This window comes from Silene latifolia, chromosome 5 (assembly GCF_048544455.1).
Source record: "Silene latifolia isolate original U9 population chromosome 5, ASM4854445v1, whole genome shotgun sequence".
NCBI classification, from domain to species: Eukaryota; Viridiplantae; Streptophyta; class Magnoliopsida; order Caryophyllales; family Caryophyllaceae; genus Silene; species Silene latifolia.
This window is the reverse complement of record NC_133530.1, coordinates 17,165,801-17,187,766: the sequence shown is the minus strand read 5'-3', so window position 1 is coordinate 17,187,766 and position 21,966 is coordinate 17,165,801. Positions and strand designations below refer to the sequence as shown.

The 21,966-nt window shown below is 33.8% G+C and overlaps 1 protein-coding gene, 2 long non-coding RNA genes and 1 pseudogene across 4 annotated transcripts in view; 1 reads left to right on the top strand and 3 right to left on the bottom strand.

Annotated features, from left to right (window-relative positions):
* Positions 1-21,966, bottom strand: part of LOC141656894 (uncharacterized) — a 141,224-nt gene that overhangs the window by 6,300 nt on the left and 112,958 nt on the right. The gene's annotated exons all lie outside the window — the stretch shown is intronic.
* Positions 153-3,789, bottom strand: LOC141657916 (wall-associated receptor kinase 2-like). The gene is made up of 3 exons (XM_074465311.1): positions 2,865-3,789; positions 2,095-2,274; positions 153-1,363 (listed from the first exon to the last, which is right to left on the bottom strand). Exons 1-3 carry the CDS (start codon positions 3,787-3,789, stop codon positions 153-155), a joined length of 2,316 nt encoding a protein of 771 aa, XP_074321412.1.
* On the bottom strand, positions 5,745-11,311 carry LOC141656888 (uncharacterized). Its single transcript, XR_012548606.1, has 3 exons — positions 11,029-11,311; positions 10,631-10,784; positions 5,745-6,211 (listed from the first exon to the last, which is right to left on the bottom strand). It is a non-coding gene; the product is annotated as an uncharacterized LOC141656888 (long non-coding RNA).
* LOC141656887 (wall-associated receptor kinase 5-like) lies at positions 6,218-10,616 on the top strand (annotated as a pseudogene).

Sequence of the window (21,966 nt, the reverse complement as noted above, 5' to 3'; positions counted from 1 at the left end):
ATAGCCTAACCCATTTAACTTTCTCATAACCTAACCTGACTTGTTTAACTCATTTATTTTAAGCAGCTCATCAACTTTATCTTACTCAACCCATCTACCCGGTTTAAAATCAATGACCCGTTTAACCCAAAATGACATCTTGGGAATCACACTCATCTACCATATTCTAAGGATGCCAAAAGGCTACTAATCTGGCTATTAGAAGACTCCATGGTACTTCCCTTATGACAACTATCACTTTGTTCCCCTCGTCTCGACGACTCACCGTGCAAGTATACATCATTGTCGTATTGGTTCACCATACTCAACGGTTGTGATCGAACCCTTCCTCTTATTCTTTCTAGCTCGGCCGCAACTTCCTTCATAGTTGGTCTCTCATCACCCTTTAATCTCAAGCACCATTGAGCAAGATTAGCTAGTTCTTTTACTTGCCCCAACATTTCTTCACTTGCTATTGTTTTGTCAATGATCTCGAGAAATCGATCTTCCTTCAATTTCATTAGAAAGAAGTTGGCTAGGCATCTCTCATTTTCCGGTCTATTAGAAGAAACTGCATATTCTCTAGTAAAAAGTTCGACCAGAACAACTCCAAAGCTGTAGACATCGCTCTTTTGGGTCAGTTCACTTGTCTGTAAGTACTCAGGATCCAAATAACCACATGTTCCTATAACCATGGTGGCTAAATGAGCTTGATCCATCGGAACCAACCTTGATGCTCCAAAATCGGCTACTTTGGCCATGTAATTACGGTCTAGGAGAATGTTGGTCGACTTGATATCTCTGTGAATTATAGGTATCGAAATTGTGGTGTGCAAATAGGATAAAACCTCGGCCACTTGAGACGCGATTTTGAGCCTCATATCCCACTTAAGGAGAAATGCCTTCCTTTCATTATGCAAGTGTTCATGTAATGTTCCATTGTCGATAAACTCGTACACAAGTAATGGTAACTCGGTCTCAAGACAACACCCTAAGAGCTTCACCACATGCCGGTTATTCAATTGAGACAATACAACGACTTCATTAATGAATTGCTCGGTTTGGGCCGAGTCTACTTTGAGGGATCTCTTGATGGCAACTACTTGATTGTTATCTAAGGTTCCTTTGTATACTACGCCAAATCCGCCTTTGCCTATGATATTATTGTCATTGCATTTGTTAGTAGCCTTTTCGAGTTCTTCAATGGTGAATATTTTTAGCATTTCAACTGATACATCTCTTCCAGAAGAAAGCCTTTGATGCAATAAGTGACCTCCATTTTCTGTGAAGAAGCTTTGTCGAGCTATCCTTAGGCGCTTTCTCTCGCGTTGCCAAAATAGCACGAATGCTAGCATTATTGAAGCAATGATGAGACCTCCAACACCTAACAAGTATTCATCAAACTCGTCAACATCTCGCTTCTACAACAAATATAAGGCATGTTTGGCCTCGCATTAGAAAAACTGTTTTTGCTTTTAGAAATGAGTTTTTTAATAAGCTATTTCTTGATAAAATTGTAGGTGTTTGGCCTAACATTTTACAAAAAAAAAAAAAAATGACTTCTCAACAAGATTTTTTACGTAAGCGGATGAAAAACAAATTTTTTTGTTGAAAAGTATATCAAGATGATTCTCGATTTGTAGAGAATGAAAAAATATGAATTAATAAGTATTAATTTTATTTTATTTTGACATGTTTACAACATACAATTTGTCATTTATAAATTAAAACTCTTTAAAATAAAAGTAAAAGCTAAAATCACCAAATTGGTGCTTCAACTTCTTCTGGCTCTCGAAATTGACTTTTGGGCTTAAAAGAAGTTGTTTTAACTGTTTCAAAATTGATTGTTTGGGCCTAGCTTGTGTTTATTCAGTGGAAAAACACTTCTAAAAGTCCGGCCAAACAACATACGATTGTTTAATTTATGTGAGGTATATTTTAATCAAATGTATGGAATTCACTTGAAAGACGAGAGTAGTCAGCAAACTCATTATGACGGAATTTGTTCAACAGAGGTAAACAAATGACTGAGACCGACGAGATTAGTATTCTACTCTGTGAAAAATAAGCATAGCATAAGACTTAATGATGCATATTAGTTAGGTTCTTGCTTACCAACTGAGACCTTGAATGAAGTTGAAGATGCTTCCTTCTGATAAGAAATACAAGTACCCGTCTTTGTGCCATCGCCATGGAAGCCCTTAGGACAACGACAACTGAAACCGCCATTAGTGTTGATGCAATATTCTTGCTTTTTACAATTGTTGAGCCCTTGATCAGCACACTCATCCACATCTAATTAACACAAATCGAAATTAGAAATATTTGCAAACACGTAATGTACTAACATACTCCCTGCGTACCATTCATTTATTTACCTTTTTATATTCTTTTTAGGGTTAATTTTAATAAAAAAATAAGCAAATGATTGGGACAGAGAGAGTATAGACTAATTTATATCATAAATTTTGATGAATTTCGAATAAATTGCTAGTAAATAAATAAAAAAGTAAATTAAAAATTACTCCCTTTTAAAATCCAATTTTTTAAAATTACTCCTTTATATAATTTTTTTCTAAAATTACTCCTTCAAAAACATTTTTATCAAAAAATGCTTCAAAACACCAAGTTAAGTTACTTATTTCGTCATTTTATAAACTTATTTCATTTGTGTTTTAGCCAATTTATACTTTGAAACGTATAACAATGGAGAATTAGTTAAAAAACAGACGTAATAGGTCACCTAAATTTAAATTTTGAAGCAATTTTTGATAAAAGTGCATATTAAGGGAGTAATTTTAGAAAAAAAATTATATAAGAGAGTAATTTTAGAAAACAGAATTTTAAAAGAGAGTAATTTTTAATTTACTCTAAATAAAATGTACCGTTGCAGCCATTAGGTAAGTATGGGTTGCCTGAGTATCCATCTTTACACTTGCATCGATATCCAACATTAATACTCGAATCATCACAAATACTATTTCCCTTACACAAGCATTTCCCTCTTGCTCGAGCTATTGAGCAAATCTCGGTTCCAATCATCCAATCAAAAACAACCGGAAGCTCTCCCGGCTTATTGGGCACCTTAGTCAAGTTACCAATACTAAAATTGAAGTTATTCTTTTCAACGACGAAGGCAGACCCACAAGGATTAAACCCTATAACATCCTTATGTTGAGCAAAACTTTGAGCCTCAATCGTAATATTGGTCACACCCTCAGGGACCGGAGTAGTACAACAACCGAGATCTTTACACGTTCCATTCGCAACAATGTCGTTGATTGTGTCACATACTGACATACATCCTGTATGGTATGATCGTTCTTGACGCATCCCTTCGAACCAAGCGTAAGTGTCACACCCTATGGCCGCGAAAACATTTTTTGTACTCGAAATGGTGAATCGTCCCATGGTGAGAGTCGAATTATTTTGTAAAATTTGTTTACCATTTTTGTCGAAACAAATGTGAGAAATTGTGTTAGAGATTCGAATTTCTCCTTCAGGTAACGCGATGTCTAGCACCTCTAGTCCACCGTACATGGGTCGAGGTGGGTCGTTGTGGGAATTAGTTTCACAATCGATTTTGTAAAAAAGGTCGTCGATTGTGTCGTTGTAATAACATCCTTTTCCTATACCAAATGGGTACGGGATTGTTACGTTACCACATTTGTTTGGACATTTTTCGTGTAATGTTAATCGGGTGGGTGTCGCTCCCTCCTCGACTCCGATCACTACCACGGCCGACGTGAATAAGAGTTTCATGGTTGTAATAATAACAAATATTAGGACCAAATTATTGGTTAATCTCATTTTAATTTTAAGTGTAGATTGTGTGATAATTGGAGAGTGTACGTACATTGACTTAGTTATATAGGAGTAATGGAGTATTACATGCATTATGAGGAAAAGAAGAGTAATTGGACGGTTAAGCCGGAAAAACAAAGTACGCGTAATTTGTTCAGGCATTATTAAAAAACACTTGAGTTATGACTTGCGATGTAATGATACACCTCGTATGTTCAGTCATTTGTTTATCTTTATTTTTGATATAAAGATTATAGAAAGAAAAGAGGACCATTTGTCGTTTTAGTTAATGAATGACAAGTGGACAGATAAATAAGACAACCCTACAATGGAAAAGGTAAACAGATAACCCGTGCGGAGGAATTAACATATAATTTTACTCCCTCTATCCCAGTCATTTGTTGTCATATTCTATTTTTGGATGTCTCGGTCAATTGTTGTCCTTTCTATTTTAAAAATGAATTTGATGAACAATTTGTTCATTCCCACAAAATTTAGTTCACTTGTCATTTTCTAATTGATCTCCTCCTTTTTTCCTGGTTTTTGTGCCAAAACCATATGACAGAGGGAGTATTTCTTTTGTGACCATGTGATAATTGTTATAGTGAGGTTTATGATTGAATAAAGGGAAGCTTTAGGAAAGCAAATTAAAGGGATGATTTGGTGGAGATGGTGGATTTAAGTCAATGATGGTTTAATTTCAACGTTCAAAGAATATGGGACACTTTAGGAAAAGGTGGATAATGTCAAAAAGGTTAATGTAAATGTAGAATATTTGGTAATTTCATGTTCAAATGTATTTAAATAACCACAAAGTATTGAAAGCTTCCAGTGGGGCAAAAAGGTGTTGCTTGGTGTGACGATCCGCACACTTGAGCCCTTAGATTTATTTATGCTTATGTAATTTCATTTTCCTTGTACATTTGTAGTAAGTATTTTCTTAGTAGTTTTAGAATAGGTTTCCATAAATAGGTATATCGCTATTCTGAACTAAACTTGTAAATTCAATGTATCCTGCTACCAGGACCAAACTATCAAATTTCCCTCTTTGAGAAGTGCTAGTCAATGAAAAACCGCTTCTCATCCAAAAGCTTGTTGTTGCTTGTTGCTCGCTTTCAATAATCGTATTGCTTACTTTTATTGCTTTCGTGTGCCGGACTTGATAATCGTGACTAGGATTCCCGACACACACCGACCCGAGACCCGAGTATCGTGCTAGTGGGTGATCCCTCACTAGTACGAAGATCCTTGTCGCTTGCATCTTGCCTTGAGAAGGGGCAAGGGTGCGCGCCACGGTCCGGCAAAAGTAGCGGACCGTGACACTTGGCCAATTAGAGTAAGGTCTAAGGAATTAGACATTTAAAATTCACAAATTACAGCACTATTCCAGCACAAGCTTGTACGTCATCTATTACCAGGAACAAATGGGAGGAGGGTATGTAACAGTCACAAGCAAGACGGTCTGTTTAAAATTTGCTTGTTTAGGAGAAATTATTCTGTTTAAAGGGGTTCACAAGTCCGGAACTGGACCGAACCGAAACTCTCAAGGTCCGGTTTTTTAGAGGTGGATCGGACCGTTTCTAATAAGGAAGATAATATGAGGACTTTTTCGAGGTTGGACCTGACCGACCGAACGCCGGTCACCACATACTTGTAGACGCGGAGAACGGACCAGAATGTATACAGTTGGCCTGTCCGGGACACTTTATGTACAACCTCCGTGTATCTGTGAATTACTTCAAGAATCAAGACCTCTTCGATCAGCATCAAAATCTATAATGTTGTATGTCTCAGATGACACACAGGTTTTGACAACATCAAGCAAATGTTAAACTCAAAAGAACTAATCAAGTTTACAAAACCGTACCAGGTATACGGTTTTGCTCACCCATACATTACTCAGTCAGCATCAAAATCTATAATGTTACTTGGAAGTATTTCTCAGATGACTATGCACAGACTTTGACAACATCAAGCAAATGTTAAACTCAGAAGAATTAATCAAGTTTACTTTATAAAGTGAATAGCAACTATACTTTGTAAAATGATAAAAGAAAAATACAATTTGACATAATCAGATACAACTAGAAATTAAACTGCTTAACCTTAATATTTTTTATGAGAATTTAATTATAGTTTTAAGACCGAGTAACTGTTTACTCAAATATACAATTCTTATATAAGATCAACTATGCCATATTGCTAACTCTTAAGTAATACTCTATTTTGTTGAATCTCTCAAAAGTTTCTTGCAGCACCGGTCCTTGCATCTTAATTTGTCCATATCCTCAATCAACTTGCTCCATGTTTTAGCTGAATTATTCGGCTCTTCGAGGTTGTCGTCCAGCTTAAATTCTGATATTTTGATGTGCTAAGCCATGTCCATACAAACAAAATTAACACTCTCACAAAATAATCACTTCTTTTCCTGAAAAATTAAACAAAATAAAAACCCATTAAGCATGGGGTATCAAAAACATGCCCTAATATTTCTCATTAATGTGGTATTAACACCATTAATATCGGGTTATGATGGACCACCATCATCACTTGTTATCGAGCCACATTGTACCTCAGAGTGTGGAGGGATTGCCATTCCTTACCCATTTAGGATAGAAGAGGGGTGTTACTACGAAGATAAGGATGATCCCAATTCTTACCCCATAATGAGCCTCACATGTAATAAAACTTTCAATCCTCCCAAACCAATTCTCGGTTCAAACATCCAAATACTAAACATTTCCCTAGAAGAGGCCGAAATTCGCCTCCATAGCTATATTGCATATGATTGCGACAATCCATCTGATTCTGGGCAAAGTAGCTTAGACTTGGGAACGTTTACAATTTCTAGCAGCAAAAACAAGTTTGTGGCAATAGGGTGCGACACCTACGCCTGGTTTACGGGCAAACGCTACGGCGAGAAATACTACACAGGATGCATGACACAGTGCGACGAGCTCAACGATGTTGTCAACAACAATGACTGTAACGGAGTGGGCTGTTGTGAAGCTTCAATACCTGATGGCGTAACCAACATAACTGTCACAGCACACAGCTTTGATAACCATACATGGGTTAAGTCTAATCCATGTAGTGCGGCATACCCTGTCGCGAACGATGCCTTCACTTTTTCTGAACGGAATTTGACTAAATCATCTGATTATTATTCACAATGGCCATTGATTCCTATGGTATTCAATTGGGGAATCGGAACTAAGAATTGCTCCGAAGCTAAAAAAGAAGGGAGTTGCTTGTGTAAGAAGAACACAAATTGTTCAGATTTAACGCCCGACCAAGATGGGTATCGTTGTGATTGCAAGATTGGCTTTTCGGGGAATCCTTACCTTCCTCGAGGCTGCCAAGGTAACAAAAATTCATTTCATATTTATTTCTTACAGTTTACATCTTAGTCATTTTATTACAGTACCTTTGTTTACGGAACTCCGTATATCTTAGAAAATATGAAAAGGTAAACAATTGATTGAAACTGAAAGTGTTAATGATTATCAATTTCCAAAGAATTTGTGATAACGTTTGAATTTCTCTTGTATAATTCAACTTGCTTGAATGTTTTCTTTAGTTTATTGAGTTTTATTACTGAGTATTTCATTTAATTTGGTAAATATGATTTGAATCCCAAAACTCAAACTAAACAAAACCCATCCGAAAATAAAATTTTAAAATTTTTGGATATCACATCCCATTTAAAAATATAATTTTCTATAACTTACTAATTTTTCTTATAGTTTAATACTCCGTCCGTCCGTTTGAAACATACATTTGTTCAATATATGTGAGATATATTTTGAGCAAAAGTATGGAATTCAGCCGAATGGAAATAGTATCGATTTTTTTTTATTAAATGAGTGTATTTAGCCTTTAGATTGTGATCCTCATCATGGGGTTGATAGAATTATCTTATATTTCAGTATTATTTTGAAATTGTTCCATTTTTCAAGTGTTTTTAAAACTTTCATAATATAATTCTTGAATTGGAGACACTTACTTGATACGGAGTATAACTTAAGAATGGGTTAAAATAAAAGAATATGTAAGTAATACTTAAATTTTATGTAGAGATCACTGGAGTAGGGATACAACTATACAAGAGAAAATCATGCAGAGTGATGAATACCATATTATTTCAAACTTGATTATTCAAGTAAATTCCAAAATATGGATATTCTCATCACAATTCACATCCAATGACTTTTAGATAACCGAACATTGAAAGAAACATTTGGATCACATATTGATATCTGTGTTCGGAAAATATTAATATGGATACACAATCCGGACTAGCACTTTAATTCGTCTTCTACCCTACTAAATATTGTTGACACTATAGGTATTGTATTTGATCAGATATTGATGAGTGTAAGGGCCAAAATAATTGTGAGAAACCAGAGTTTTGTCGGAACACCAACGGGAGCTATGTCTGTGAATGCCCAAAAGGTTACCATGGAAATGGTACGGTAACTCATGGTTGCATCTCTAATACCAAGGCTTGGCTTGCAGCCTTGCACCAGTTATCATTACCGCAGGTACTAATTCCTAAAAAAAACTCAGAATGTGAAAATATAATTCTCCAGAAAGGGCCACAACTATTCATGTTTAAGGCGGCCAATACAAGTATATTGTAAAACGGATCCATTCTGGAAGTACTTTATAACATTATCAATCATGTTTATCCAGTTGATATCCGTTTTATACAATATTAATGTAAAACCGTCATAAGGAAGGCCGTTCTACAAGATATTAATGTAAAACCGTCTTAAGGAAGGCTAACTGAAAGGGGTATCCAGTTCCTTCACACGATAAATGACCTTGTGTTTTTATTTTCTAGGTATTGGTGGTGTTATTGTAATTTCGCTCGTAGTCGCCTTTATCTTTCATTATAGACACGGGAAAAGAAAACTCACTAAACTACGAGAAAAGAACTTCCGTGATAATGGAGGTGATATTTTACATCAAAAGGTGTCTCGAATGGATGTTGTGAAGATCTTCACAGCACAAGAGTTAGAAAATGCAACGGACAAATATAACGAAGCCAATATAATCGGAAGAGGCGGTTTTGGAGTTGTTTATAAGGGAGTTATATCCAATAACCAGCCAGTTGCCATTAAAAGATCTCTTAAGGTGGATCATAATCAAGTAGAGCAGTTCATCAACGAAGTTCTCGTTCTTTCGCAAATCAACAATCGAAATGTAGTCAAATTGTTAGGTTGTTGTCTGGAGACTGAAGTACCTATGCTCGTGTACGAGTTTGTTAACAATGGGACATTGTTTGATCACTTGCACGACGAAGGAAAAGCGTCCCATTTTACATGGAACTTGCGTCTAAGGATTGCATCAGAAATAGCTGATGTGTTAGCGTATCTACACACCACAATCTCCACCCCGATCATTCATAGGGACATGAAGTCAATGAATGTACTCTTAGATGAGAGTTACACGGCTAAGGTGGCTGATTTTGGGGCGTCGAAATTAGTTCCATTGGACCAAGGTCAATTAGCCACTATGGTGGTGGGCACGCAAGGATACCTGGACCCTGAATACATGCAAACATTTGACTTAACTGAAAAGAGTGATGTTTATAGTTTTGGAGTAGTATTGCTTGAGCTATTAACCAGGGAAAAAGCGCTATCTTATGGTAAGCCGGAGGCTGAGTGATCCCTTGCTATGTTCTTCCTTCTTAAAATGAAAGAGGATGATCGTTTGTTCGACATTGTCGATGACAACATAACAAATGATCCGATACAAGTTGCGCAAATAAAGGAAGTTGCTAATCTAGCAAAATGGTGTTTGAGGTTGAAAGGAGACGATAGGCCGACAATGAAGGAAGCAGCCATGGAACTAGAAGGAATTAAGAGAATGGGAAGCCATCAAAAGTATAGAAGTGGAAAATCATTTGATAAGCTCGAGAATTATGGAGATCATACAGTAAGAATTCCAATAAATGATGATGGTAGCACTAGTGGTAAGGACTCGGATCTATACAGTCTCCCTAATTTTGCTTCACCCATTGGAGATGGCAGGTAATTACATTTTGTGACGAGCAATGTTACCCATCTTCTCTTTCCAACCTTTTTCCGTCAGACAAAAAAACTAGTGTATATTTTTGGTTAGTTGGACGACATTACGTAATATGTACACACCTTTTTTTTTGATGATGAGAGGATTGGAGAAGGTTAGAGAGACGGGCAAAACGAGGCCATAGATAGTTTTGCTAATGTTTCATATATGTTCTGGTGAAGTGTGATTTATTTTTTACGTGGCTACTTAATGCATGTAATTGACTGATTATGTTTTTTTTTTTTCCGCTGTACAAGAGTCCTAATACTATTGACTCAAAATTAATATAAAAAGCTTTTGAATTTTGTGTCTTTTAATATTTTACATCTAATAATCCGTTAGTAATGCAATTGGTAGAATCTTACCCATTAAAACTCACTCAAATTTTACTCGAAACCAAATAAATGAAATGGAACAGTAGTAACTACTCCTAGTAACTAACATAACCCAGCCTGACTCAAATACGGAGTAACAATTAACATATCCCAAAAATGCAAGGGGTGTTGGGGCTTGGGTGGAGGGAGTTGAATCCAGCATCTCAACTGCTGAGGTATAAACAGTGGCGGACACAGGATCTGAGGAACGGGGGAACTTCAAGAAGAAAAATATGCTACGAAACAAACTAAATACTGTAGTTTAATCAGATAAGAAGCTACCTAACAGCACATCACAAGTTATATTGCAAATAGACTACTGCAGATGACAGAAGACGATTTTTAATGACAAAACACAAAATGAATGAAATTGAAGATCATGTGACGAAAAGAGTTACCTTAATCTGCACCTGGGGAAGGATTTTCCCAATAAACATCAGTCTTTTAGAACCAAAACGATCACTACGAGTTACGACAACACTTGCACACAATCCAGAAGCGAGCACCATTGTTGATTACTTGATTGATGATTCAGCTCCTTCAAGTGCATTACTGAATGTTTGAACAAACATGAGTTAATTAAAATCTTATAAATTCAACGAACAATGTGTAAACAATTCAATTCATCAAACTAATACAAAAACAATCAAACAATCAACTAACCGATAATCACATAATTAAAGAGGAAAACAGGAAAAAAAATCTGACAATCAAATCAAATTAAGTAATAAATTAGGGTTTTAAGTAATTGCGAATTCAAGTTAAACACAGAAAGAATTAAATGGGTCACACTTACAATTAGGCAAATTGACTGATAATGTAGTAACAATTAGTCGAGTAGAGATTATATAACTCATTGATAGGATCTTACATAGTAAAGGACACTTTGATTGTTTACTAATTAGATGATCAAATCAGAAAACTTAGAAAAAATTGAATTAGGGTTTGTGATCTGGGAAATTGGAGGAAAAATTAACTTATTAATTGAAATTGAATTAGGAAATGAAAGAGGAAGAGGTGCTGTGCTAGATGGAAAGCTCGAGCTCTTAAAATAAAGTTCAAAAACTCGGCGCGTATAAATTTTTTCTCCAATCCGAGTCCGAGTCCGAGTCCGAGTCCGAGTCCGAGCTTTTCTCGAACACTTTTTTCGTTAAACGAGGATATACTGAGATAGTAACCGCGCTGATTTCAGCTCCAGATATAACAGGCTTGAGATAGATTCATATTTGTTCCGAACACAAGTTCGACCCCTAGCTGGCTTTGTCTAGAAAATTGAAGCTAGAGTTCAACCTGTCATTATATTTTGGGAAATTCCCACTTGTACCCTCTGGTATAAGCTAGTAGGGATATAAGTGAGATTAGCCCATAGTAAAGGGGTACAAGTGAGAATTTCCCTTATATTTTTCTTCACAAATTCTCATTATAGATTATAGTTGTCTCTTTCACAAATGAAAGTGGAAAGTACAAGTGGGTGAAAAATTGATACCCCACCTATCCTCCCACTTTAATTTTGTGAGAGGACCACTATTCTTCTATAGCTATAGACGGATAGTGGTTGTCTATAATGAGACGGACTGATTTTTCTTTTATACATTTCAAGGAAGGTTCAAAAGAAAAAGAAGCCGGTGCAATCGAGGATGGGCCTCAGGAAAGAGAAGGCTCAACTCTTCCTGGGTTTGGGCCCTTGTTTTGGCAACGCCCCACCTTTGAAAATGACTAAAATAACTAGAAATCCTGGAACGAGTTTCTCCCCCAAAAATAACTTCTCCAGTCGGCGAAAGTGTGTAGTCTTATCCATTATTCGAAATTTAACTAGACATACATTTTACACAAAGCAAATATAGTTATATAATACTAAACTAAAAAAATTAAATACAAAACAATATATGATTCGGAATAAGTAAAATTTTAGAAAACATTAAAAATGAGTTATATAAACTCAGAGTACAGAGTTGTTTCCTTGTTTCTTCACACCAAAAAAAGAGTAGTTCTCAATCAAATAACATCCAGATTTAGACTTTACATACATCAATAAAACTCATCACAACTATTACACAGTTTTCTTGCTTTGATTTCTGATGAGTCTTGAAGATTTTTCAAACCACTTCATGAAAAGCGATTCACTACCAAAGCACTAACAAAGGGTTGAGTCTTCACTAAGTAAGCCATCCTCCCAGCAAAGTAAAATTTTCTAGAGCTCACAAACGATTGCACATTCTTCTCAAAGGATTTCTTCTCCTCCTCATCCGACGGAAGCATGTTATGATACATTATTATACCAACAACATAACTCCTACACTCTTCTAACCACTCGTCCAACAATTTCCGGGCTCCACTTTACCAATGGACACGTTACTAATCTTCACTACCACGGACATAATCCTAGCAAAGTCTAAACTTTATGACCTAATTAAACCTTGAATGAAGACCCGAGAAATGTCTTGATGATCATATGATCCAAGTTTTGATAGATGATGTGCAATCTTGTTGTGTTCACCTTTTACGTGATACAAAACCTTAAATCGTGGATTTGTCAACCAAATCTGTTTGACCGTGATTCCTAAAAGCCTCTGAGACCAACATTTGAAATGGTTCTTGTCATTTGTAAACAACATTGTGTAAGAGGTCATGGAATCGGTGACAAACTCACATTCCGCCACAGAATGTTTAAGAGCAAGCAAGACATTCTTTCCTAAATACTTTAAACTTTGAAGGCAAACTTTGCTCCGGGTGCAGAAGATCCAAATCGATCTCACAATACCTCGCAAACAACACCCTACCATCCCTAAAACGATCAATGACACCTAACATCATCTTGGTAAGAATGTTGTAAAAAAAAAAACAGCATCAAGATATGTGATAATCGGCCCCTTCGAGGTTGAAGATGCCTTTAGGTTATCAGGGATCGACAATTCAACCTCTAGTGTCATAGCCTTTCTAAACAACTCGAAAAAAATTTTAGTTTACTCACACTCTGTCCTACTCTCTGTCGAATACGAAGTGCTCGAAATCCCTGTCGAAGTCGAATTATTTCTGGTGCTAAAAACCCGACCTCGTCCAAAACTAGCAGCCCACAACAGTGAATAGAATGCATCGCCATTAATGAGATATTTTGTTTTATTGAACCACTAGTTTAGGACCCGTGCAAAGTTGCACGGGCATATAAAAAAAAGTTTTTTAATAATATTTTAAAATTTTGTTGTTATAAATATTTAGGGCGTCTTAAAACAAATGGAGGCCCAGTACACCACAGAAAAATGAGGCGCCAAATATAAATGCACAAGTTTACTATACTCCGCGGTTTTTATTGGCTGTCATCAATAAAGCTTGTAAAGTCCGTGACCAAAACAGGAGGCCTGATTCCCGTGCCCGTGATTACCCAGGGCCTAGACGCCCCTGATAAGATAATATTAGTTTAAATATATGATATCAAACACAAAAAATTACATTAAAGAATTCACTTGAAAATCAAAATAAAATAATTAAAATGGACTCCTACAAAAGACCACCTTATGAAGATATATAGCATTTAGGCCATGTTTTTTTGGACTTTATTTCAATTCTTATAAGTTTAGTTCAGCTCCATGCATTAAGTTCAGTTCAGTTCAGCTTCATTAAGCTCAGCTCAGCTCATACCCACAACAATACTTATTTTAATCATCTTACCCCACAATAATACCTTCTCTCTCTCCAATTACCTTACGTCACCATAATACTTTACAATAAAATAATTCTCCCCTTAATTTGCGTGCCTTTTGAAAGGGGAGAGTTAAAATGAATAGGAGGGAGTATTATTTAACAACTTGATCAGGCTCCGTTCTTGGGTTTATATAGTCGGCACAAATTCTCATTTAAGATAAATATATCCGTCTTATCCTTAAGATGGGTTAAATCTTATGTATAAAGTGGGATGTTACTTGATCGGTTTTATTTTTAAGACAGATTTATGAAAGACCTATTTGTATAGTCGGTTGGACTCAAAAAGGATTTTAGATTCTTAGTGCCAAATTAGTGGGAGGTATAGTTGATACAATAAGTCCTTCTTCAAATGGTCTGAAATAAGACGGATCAAATGTCACCATTTTTTTTATTAAAATGTAACCATTTAATGACAAAAAATTATAACTAAAGTTGTCATTTTTTATCCTGAAAATAATGGTAATATTTTATGAGAAAACAGTAACATTTTATTGTAAAATGACTATATTTGGTCTATCTTATTTCAGACGGAAAATAACCCAACTGAAATAAGAATCTGCGTAGATAAATATATCTGTCTTATCCTTATGATGGGTTAAGTCTTATCTTATGTATAAAGTGGGGTGTTATTTGATCGGTTTTATTTTTATGACAGATGTATGAAAAATCTATTTGTATAGTCGGTTGGGTTCTTAAAAGGATTTTAGATTCTTAGGGCCAAATTAGTGGGAGGTATAGTAGATACAATAAGTCTTGTTTCAGACGGTCTGAAATAAAACGGATCAAATGTCACCATTGTTTTTAATAGAATGTAATTATTTAATGACAAAATATTATAACTAAAGTTGTCAATTTTTATCCTGAAAATAATGTTAACATTTTATTGTAAAATGACTATATTTGGTCCATCTTATTTCAAAAGGGGTTAATAACCCGTCTGATATTAACCCGTCTGAAATATGAATCTGCATAGTAGATATAATCATATGAAAATGTTTAATATGAGAATGGGTAAGAGTGGGTAATAACATGTTGGGCCATAATATTAGTAGTGGATTTTAATATGAGAATGGGTAAGACCGTGTATAGTATGGGGTGGAGGATGTAGGCGGGAAAAAAAAATTAATTGGTTTGTGTTTTATTATTTTATATAGATAGATAATCCAGACAGAAAATAGGTCCCATTCAAAATTGAACACGACAATTTTCAACACAAAAACGATACAAAACCTCAGGAAACTTTTGTCTATAAACTACACAAACCATGACCAAATCATTTTCATTTATAACAAACTTTCTGCCAATTAATTTAATTGCTCGTATACCGCACAAATTTTGAAATTATCGTGAGAAATGGAGCTTTGTCACCATTGCCTTGTTGTTTTATAACCTACTCATTTCACAATTCACATGAATCAAAGTTCTCGTGTAATTTAGTGGATATTTGTCACCAATGACTTGTTTTTATAACCTACCCATTTTACAATTCACATGAATCAAAGTTCCCGTGTAATTTAGTGGATAACCAAACGACCCCTTATAGAATTCATATTTACCACAATTTAACAGAATTTAGCCACGTTTTATTGTTATTATTATAAATTTGTCGCAACTATTTCAAGTTTTTTAATATTTTGTCACGATTATTGTTATTATTATGATTTTTTTTTGTCATTTTATATTTTCTTCTTTTCTTTATTTTTCCTATTTTTTTTTTATTATTAATCCTCAATAAACTAAAAGATTAAGAGTTCCTTAATATTTTTCCGCTCACTTGATTGACAAAGAGTGGACCCACATTGATTAAATTAAGGATACTGCATTGATTGACAAAGAGAGTTGTGCCACGTTGAAAATATCAAAGATACTCATAATATCTTACAAAATAGTAAAATAAAAAAGATAACATACTGATATTTTAAAAATATTAAGTATCTCCCTAAAATATTTTGCAATAATATTTGTGAGAGGTTCTATAATCAGGAGTGAGAGTGTTTTTAAGTTAAGACGACTTTAAATTAGAAATGGTAATTTGTTGTTTGTAGTCTCTTCGTGACAGTCATTTATTTACCTTTTTTTTTATTATTTCTGAGAGGTTCTATAATCAAAGCTAAACAAACGGATGAGATGAAAGAAATATAACATTTGTTAATTGTTTTTGTAAGAGATTTTAATCTAAAAGTTTCGAAAATATGATATAAGCAAATGTAGTACTCATGACTAACTGTTAAATTCGGCTCAATCTTTGTATGTATTAAGTTAAAATATGAATACTAAGGTTTATTACAAATACATATTTTATCTGATTTGATATAAATCTCACGAGATTAATGCCTTTAATGAATATAATGATATAATAACATTTATTTTCTAAAATAAAGTTGACAAAGTAATGCAAGTAAAATTCATTAATTTATTCGTATCAACAGTGTTGATCTTTCTATTTTATATCTTCGAATACGAAATATTATCAATATGACCCCTCAACAAACTGAAAATGAGTTGAAACTAATACTTCATACTTTAGTACAAACATCTCCAACAATGATATCTAAATAATACCGTGCTGTAGCATGGGATCTATTTTAGTTATTAATGAGCCAAATTTTTATTTGCAGTAGGCCTCATATAATTATCATCTCTGCCTCGGTAACTCTCCCTTATGATGAGTATCTTCGTCACAAGTTTATAACGGGTCAAATATGACCTACATGAGTAGATAAGACAAAAATCAGAGTGTTTAGAAAGCATGGTCGGTCTTAAGTGGTGATTACATGAGCAAATGACAAGGGCCCAAGTCTAGAAGGGGCCATGAGGGTCAAATTAGAAATTGACTATATAGGCTTTAACTCGAGCCCTTTGTTAAATAAAATTTGTTTGTTACATGTAAATAACAAAACAAGTAATGTAGTATAGTGGTTATACATCGTACCAATTATTTGGAGGTCTTGTGTTCAATTCCTTATACATGACCCATCCATTTAGTCCTTTACTTATATTTTAGTAGGCCATTGAATTAAAATAAAATATTACCATGCTATTAAAATTTAATTTCTACGAATTATACATACTTATATTTTAGTGGGTCATTGAATTAGAATAAAATATTACCATGTTATTAAAATTTAATTTCTAGGAATTATACATTTAATGGACTCATCTAACGGAGCTATATCTAAAATTTGAAAAAAAATTGATCTTTTGCATTTTTCTGACAATAAAAGGGTTAAATTATAGACACCTTCTCTTTAATTCTCCAAATCTAAAATCATTTTTTTTCTAAATTTTTTAGAGTTTTTCAAGAATCAACCTCATCTGTAAAATCGGAGAAAAAAAAAATTAGTATTCTCAATATTGGACAATGACACATGAATTACTTGAACAATTTTTTTTAACAAATCGGGTTTCGTTTTACAGTTTTGAGGGCCTCAAAATGTGTAGGACCGGCCCTGTTAGAAAGTCACAAATGACTTGTCTTGATCTACCTACCCATATTGGTTTTATTTGACCCGTTACAGGCTTGTAACATATATTGTTCATTACAAATGAGAATCCTCTAGGTATAAAAGCCAAGTTTTTTAGTGGGTTATGATTGGTCGTCATAATATTTAGTGGGCAGGGTTCACCGCAATTTCTCTTCTCTTCTTTCCTTTTCCTCTTTTTCCATGACATAATCTTCTTGATTTCATTATTTTTCCGATGTTTCTAATTTTAGTATAAAGTAGATATAAAAAATATGAAGTATCGACTTCAAAATAAATGCAAACAAATTATATTTATGTCGAGTTTCGAAACTATCTAAATTTTCAAATGAAAGATACATTTTTATTTTATTCAAATTCTTGCATATTAAATCTCGTACAATTCAATCTACATTAGCTTAAATTATAACAATATTATAATTATTGTTATCGTAACCCGTGCATTATTTTGCACGCGCTTAAAACTAGTTTTTGATAATTTTGTGAGGTTTTATACCTAGTATCTATAATCAATGTATTGTTTGTTATTCATTCATAAACACGTCAATATCCCTAACAGTTTCCACAACTCCCACTTTCATGACTTTAGTAGCCTTAGAGCAATGACATCAAAGAGTTTTATCCCCCTTTTAAAATATCTTTCATGTAAAAGTGAGACCTCTTCATTGTGTTCAACTGCTAGTTTTCCCCTTTCTTTAAGTTAACCTCTCTGCAAAGAGGTTTATTTGCCTAGGCTTATGTGCCTTAAAGTTAGCTTTTTGACCAAATTTGCATGCAATTTACGGATTACATCTTGGTTGTTGCATTTTTTTTTTTGAAATGTGTACCATAATATCTTAACCTATTTTTATCCATTGTGTAGATTTTTTATTAAAAAAATAATTTTATAAAAAATCTTCATTTTTTTTACTCTATAAATATAGTATAATTTCAACATATTTTTAGTACTTGGTCTTCAATGTTAATTTCTCTATCTTATTAATTATTAATATTTTGTATTACTCTAATTAATAAACAAAAATATTCACAATAATAATATTATCTATTATAATGGATAACAATAATCGAAATTATGGAAATAACCCATATTCTCAAGACAATCAAAATAATCAGTTCAACCTAAATAATCTTCCACTTGATCAAAACTTTCTAAATAATCCTCAATGTCAAATGTTGTTACAAGTGTTAACCAATCCAATAAGGCAAAATTATTCAAATAACCCATCAAACTTCCAAAACCAGTTTCAACAACAAGGTTTTCAACAAAGTCCACCAATTTATATACCTGAGCAAATAAATCAACCTATTGAACATTCTCCGGGAGGAAACGAAAGTAGTAATAGAACCCCGAGTGAGGGGCCGCAACAACTAGAAAAAAATGATTGTGTTGTTGAGTTATTTCCTGAAGAGGATAATAAAGATAGATCGGGAAGTCAAATGGAGTATAAAAGAAGGCGAGGCTCTTGTATCAGCGTATTTACACGCTGGGGGAAATGAAAAAAAAGGAACTAATCAAAATAATGGTGACTTATGGAAGACCATAACGAGGTTGTATGAGGAGGCCCGCCAAGATGCTCCCACAGCCATAAAAGAAAGGACCTTCAAATCTCTAACGAGTCGTTGAGATACAATTAATAGAGATGTTTCTCGCTGGGTTGGGGTGTATGCTCAAGCTCAACGAGATAAGGCAAGTGGACAATCCGATGAAGATGTAGAAAATCATGCTCATTATCTGTATCAAGAAAGATATAACGGTGTAAAGTTCACACTTATGCATGCGTGGAAAGAGATGAGACACATGAAAAAGTGGCAAGCTGGAAACAACGAATTGCCTTCTGAAAGTGGAGGGAGTTCAAAAAGATCACAGCCAGATACGCCAACTGATGAAAGGGATAATCCTCGTCCAGAAGGAATTAAAAAGGCGAAAAAAAAAGGAAAACAAGTTGCGTCTTCAAGTGTAAACATGGATGCCTTCACTAATGCTATTTCTGAAATGAATGTTAGAACCTCTAATAGAGAATCATTAACCATACAAATGCTCGAGTATCAAAGGGAGCGAGATGCAGCTAGAGCTAAGCAAAAAGAAGATGATAGACAGTGGCAATTATATATGTTTTTACTTGGTAAAACACATCTTCAACCAGCTGAACAAGTCACGCTAGATAATTTGATAGAAAAGTTTAATTACATGTTTAATTAGTTATGAAAATTAATGTACAAGTAAGGAGTCTAATTACTTATGTATAAGTGTACTAGCAAGGTTTTTAATTAGTTATGAAAAATGTTCTAGTAAGGAGTCTAATTACTTATGTAAAAATGTACTAGCAAGGTTTTTAACTAGTTATGTAAAAGTGTACTAGTAAGGAGTCTAATTTGTTATGAAATTTTACTACTAAAGAGTTTAATTAGCTTTGAATAATATACTACTTCCTTCGTTCCATAGAACAATTTTTTTTTCTAATTATTATTATTATTATTTATTATTATTATTGAATTCAATTTGTAAACAAGTGTGACAAAAAATTATTATTGTTAATTTGATTCAATCTTCTTAAAAAGTGTGCCACAAAATTATTTACTTAATTGAAGATAATCTACTTAAAAAGCGTGCCATATGAAAAATATTATTATTATTATTATTATTATTATTATTATTATTATTATTATTATTATTATTATTATTATTATTATTATTATTATTATTATTATTATTATTATTATTATTATTATTATTATTATTATTATTATTATTATTATTATTATTATTATTATTATTATTATTATTATTATTATTATTATTATAGAAGGATGCGCGCAACTTTCATTAATTGAAAAACAAAAGTTTACATGAAATTGGTGGGGAGCGGAGAAACAAGCTGGGCTCCCACACCCTTAGCAACAGGAAAGCTAAGTCTAGTAAAAATAGGTAGGTTGAAAGTTTATTATTATTATTATTATTATTATTATTATAATTTTTTTTTTTTTTTTTTTTTTATTATTATTATCTTTAAAAAGTTTATAAATAGGTAGGTTGGATAGACGTCACTCAAACCACCATTTACCTCTCTTATACTTTCATTACAACAACAAAAATATATAAATGAATTATCATTCTAATTCGTCCACTTCTAGTGATGAATTCTACGACAACATGGTGGGGGAGTTTGTGGAGGATAATGAAATAGCATACCATATGGAAAACACAATTAATACTGTTGTTGTTCCACTTATTTCTTCTTCCGTTCAAATACCTGATGTTGCCTTTAATAAAAAAAAAAAAAGGATATATATACCCCGAGATCGTGAGGAGGCTAATGATATCTTAATGAAAGATTACTTTTGTAATCATCCGATATACAATGAAGTCATGTTTCGACGAAGATTTCGCATACATAAATATGTATTTCTTCGTATAGTTGAAACATTGACTGCTCACGATAGGTTTCTTCAACAAATGCCTAATGGCTCGGGAAGATTTGGAGCCTCAAGTATACAAAAATCTACGGCAGCATTACGAATGTTAGCATATGGTATATCAGCTGACCAGGTGGATGAGTATTTTAAAATAGGAGCGACTACAACAAGACAATATTTTGTACATTTTGTTGATGGAATTATTAATCAATTCTCAAATCAGTACTTGCGAAAAGCAAGCACATCAGACGTAGAATGTTTACTAAGAGAAGGTGAACGTCGGGTATTTCCAGGTATGATGGGTAGTATTGACTGCATGCACTGACAGTGGAAAAATTGTCCATCTACATGGAAAGGAATGTTTCAAGGAAGATAAAAAACAACAACAATAATATTAGAAGCAGTTGCATCCAGTGATCTGTGGATTTGGCATGCATTTTTTGGAAGACCCGGTTCATGTAATGATATTAATGTGCTCCAGCGCTCCCCTATTTTTGATGATATTTTGCACGGACGAGCTCCACAAGTAAGTTATCTTGTTAATGGAAAAACTTATAATATGGGTTATTATCTTACAGATGGTATATATCCGAAGTGGGCTACTTTCATAAGTGCAATAAGTTTACCTCAAACAGCTAAACAACGACTATTTACAAAACACCAAGAGAGTATTAAAAAGGACGTTGAACGAGCATTTGGAGTGTTACAAGCTCGATTTGCTATAATTCGACACCCCGCACAACCATGGACAGAAAGCCTATTATGGAAAACGATGATGGCGTGTATTATAATGCATAATATGATTGTCGAAGACGAGAGAGATACATATCAAAATTATCAAGACCCGAGTGAATTTTTTAACAATCAAACGGAAAATATACATGGACCGTTTGAAGAAAATTCTAATGCGTCGTTCAATGTTCTTCCTGGAAGACTTAGAGATTTAAGTTTACGTAATTATATGCAAGTGGAGAATGAAATTCGCGATAGAAAAACTCATATATCATTGAAAAATGATTTGGTTGAACATGTATGGAATAATGTTCGTAGAAGTAATTCAGAATAAAAAATTTCGTGTAATATCGTTGAACATATATATGTCATTCTCACATTTTGAGACACTAATTCTCTTTTCAATA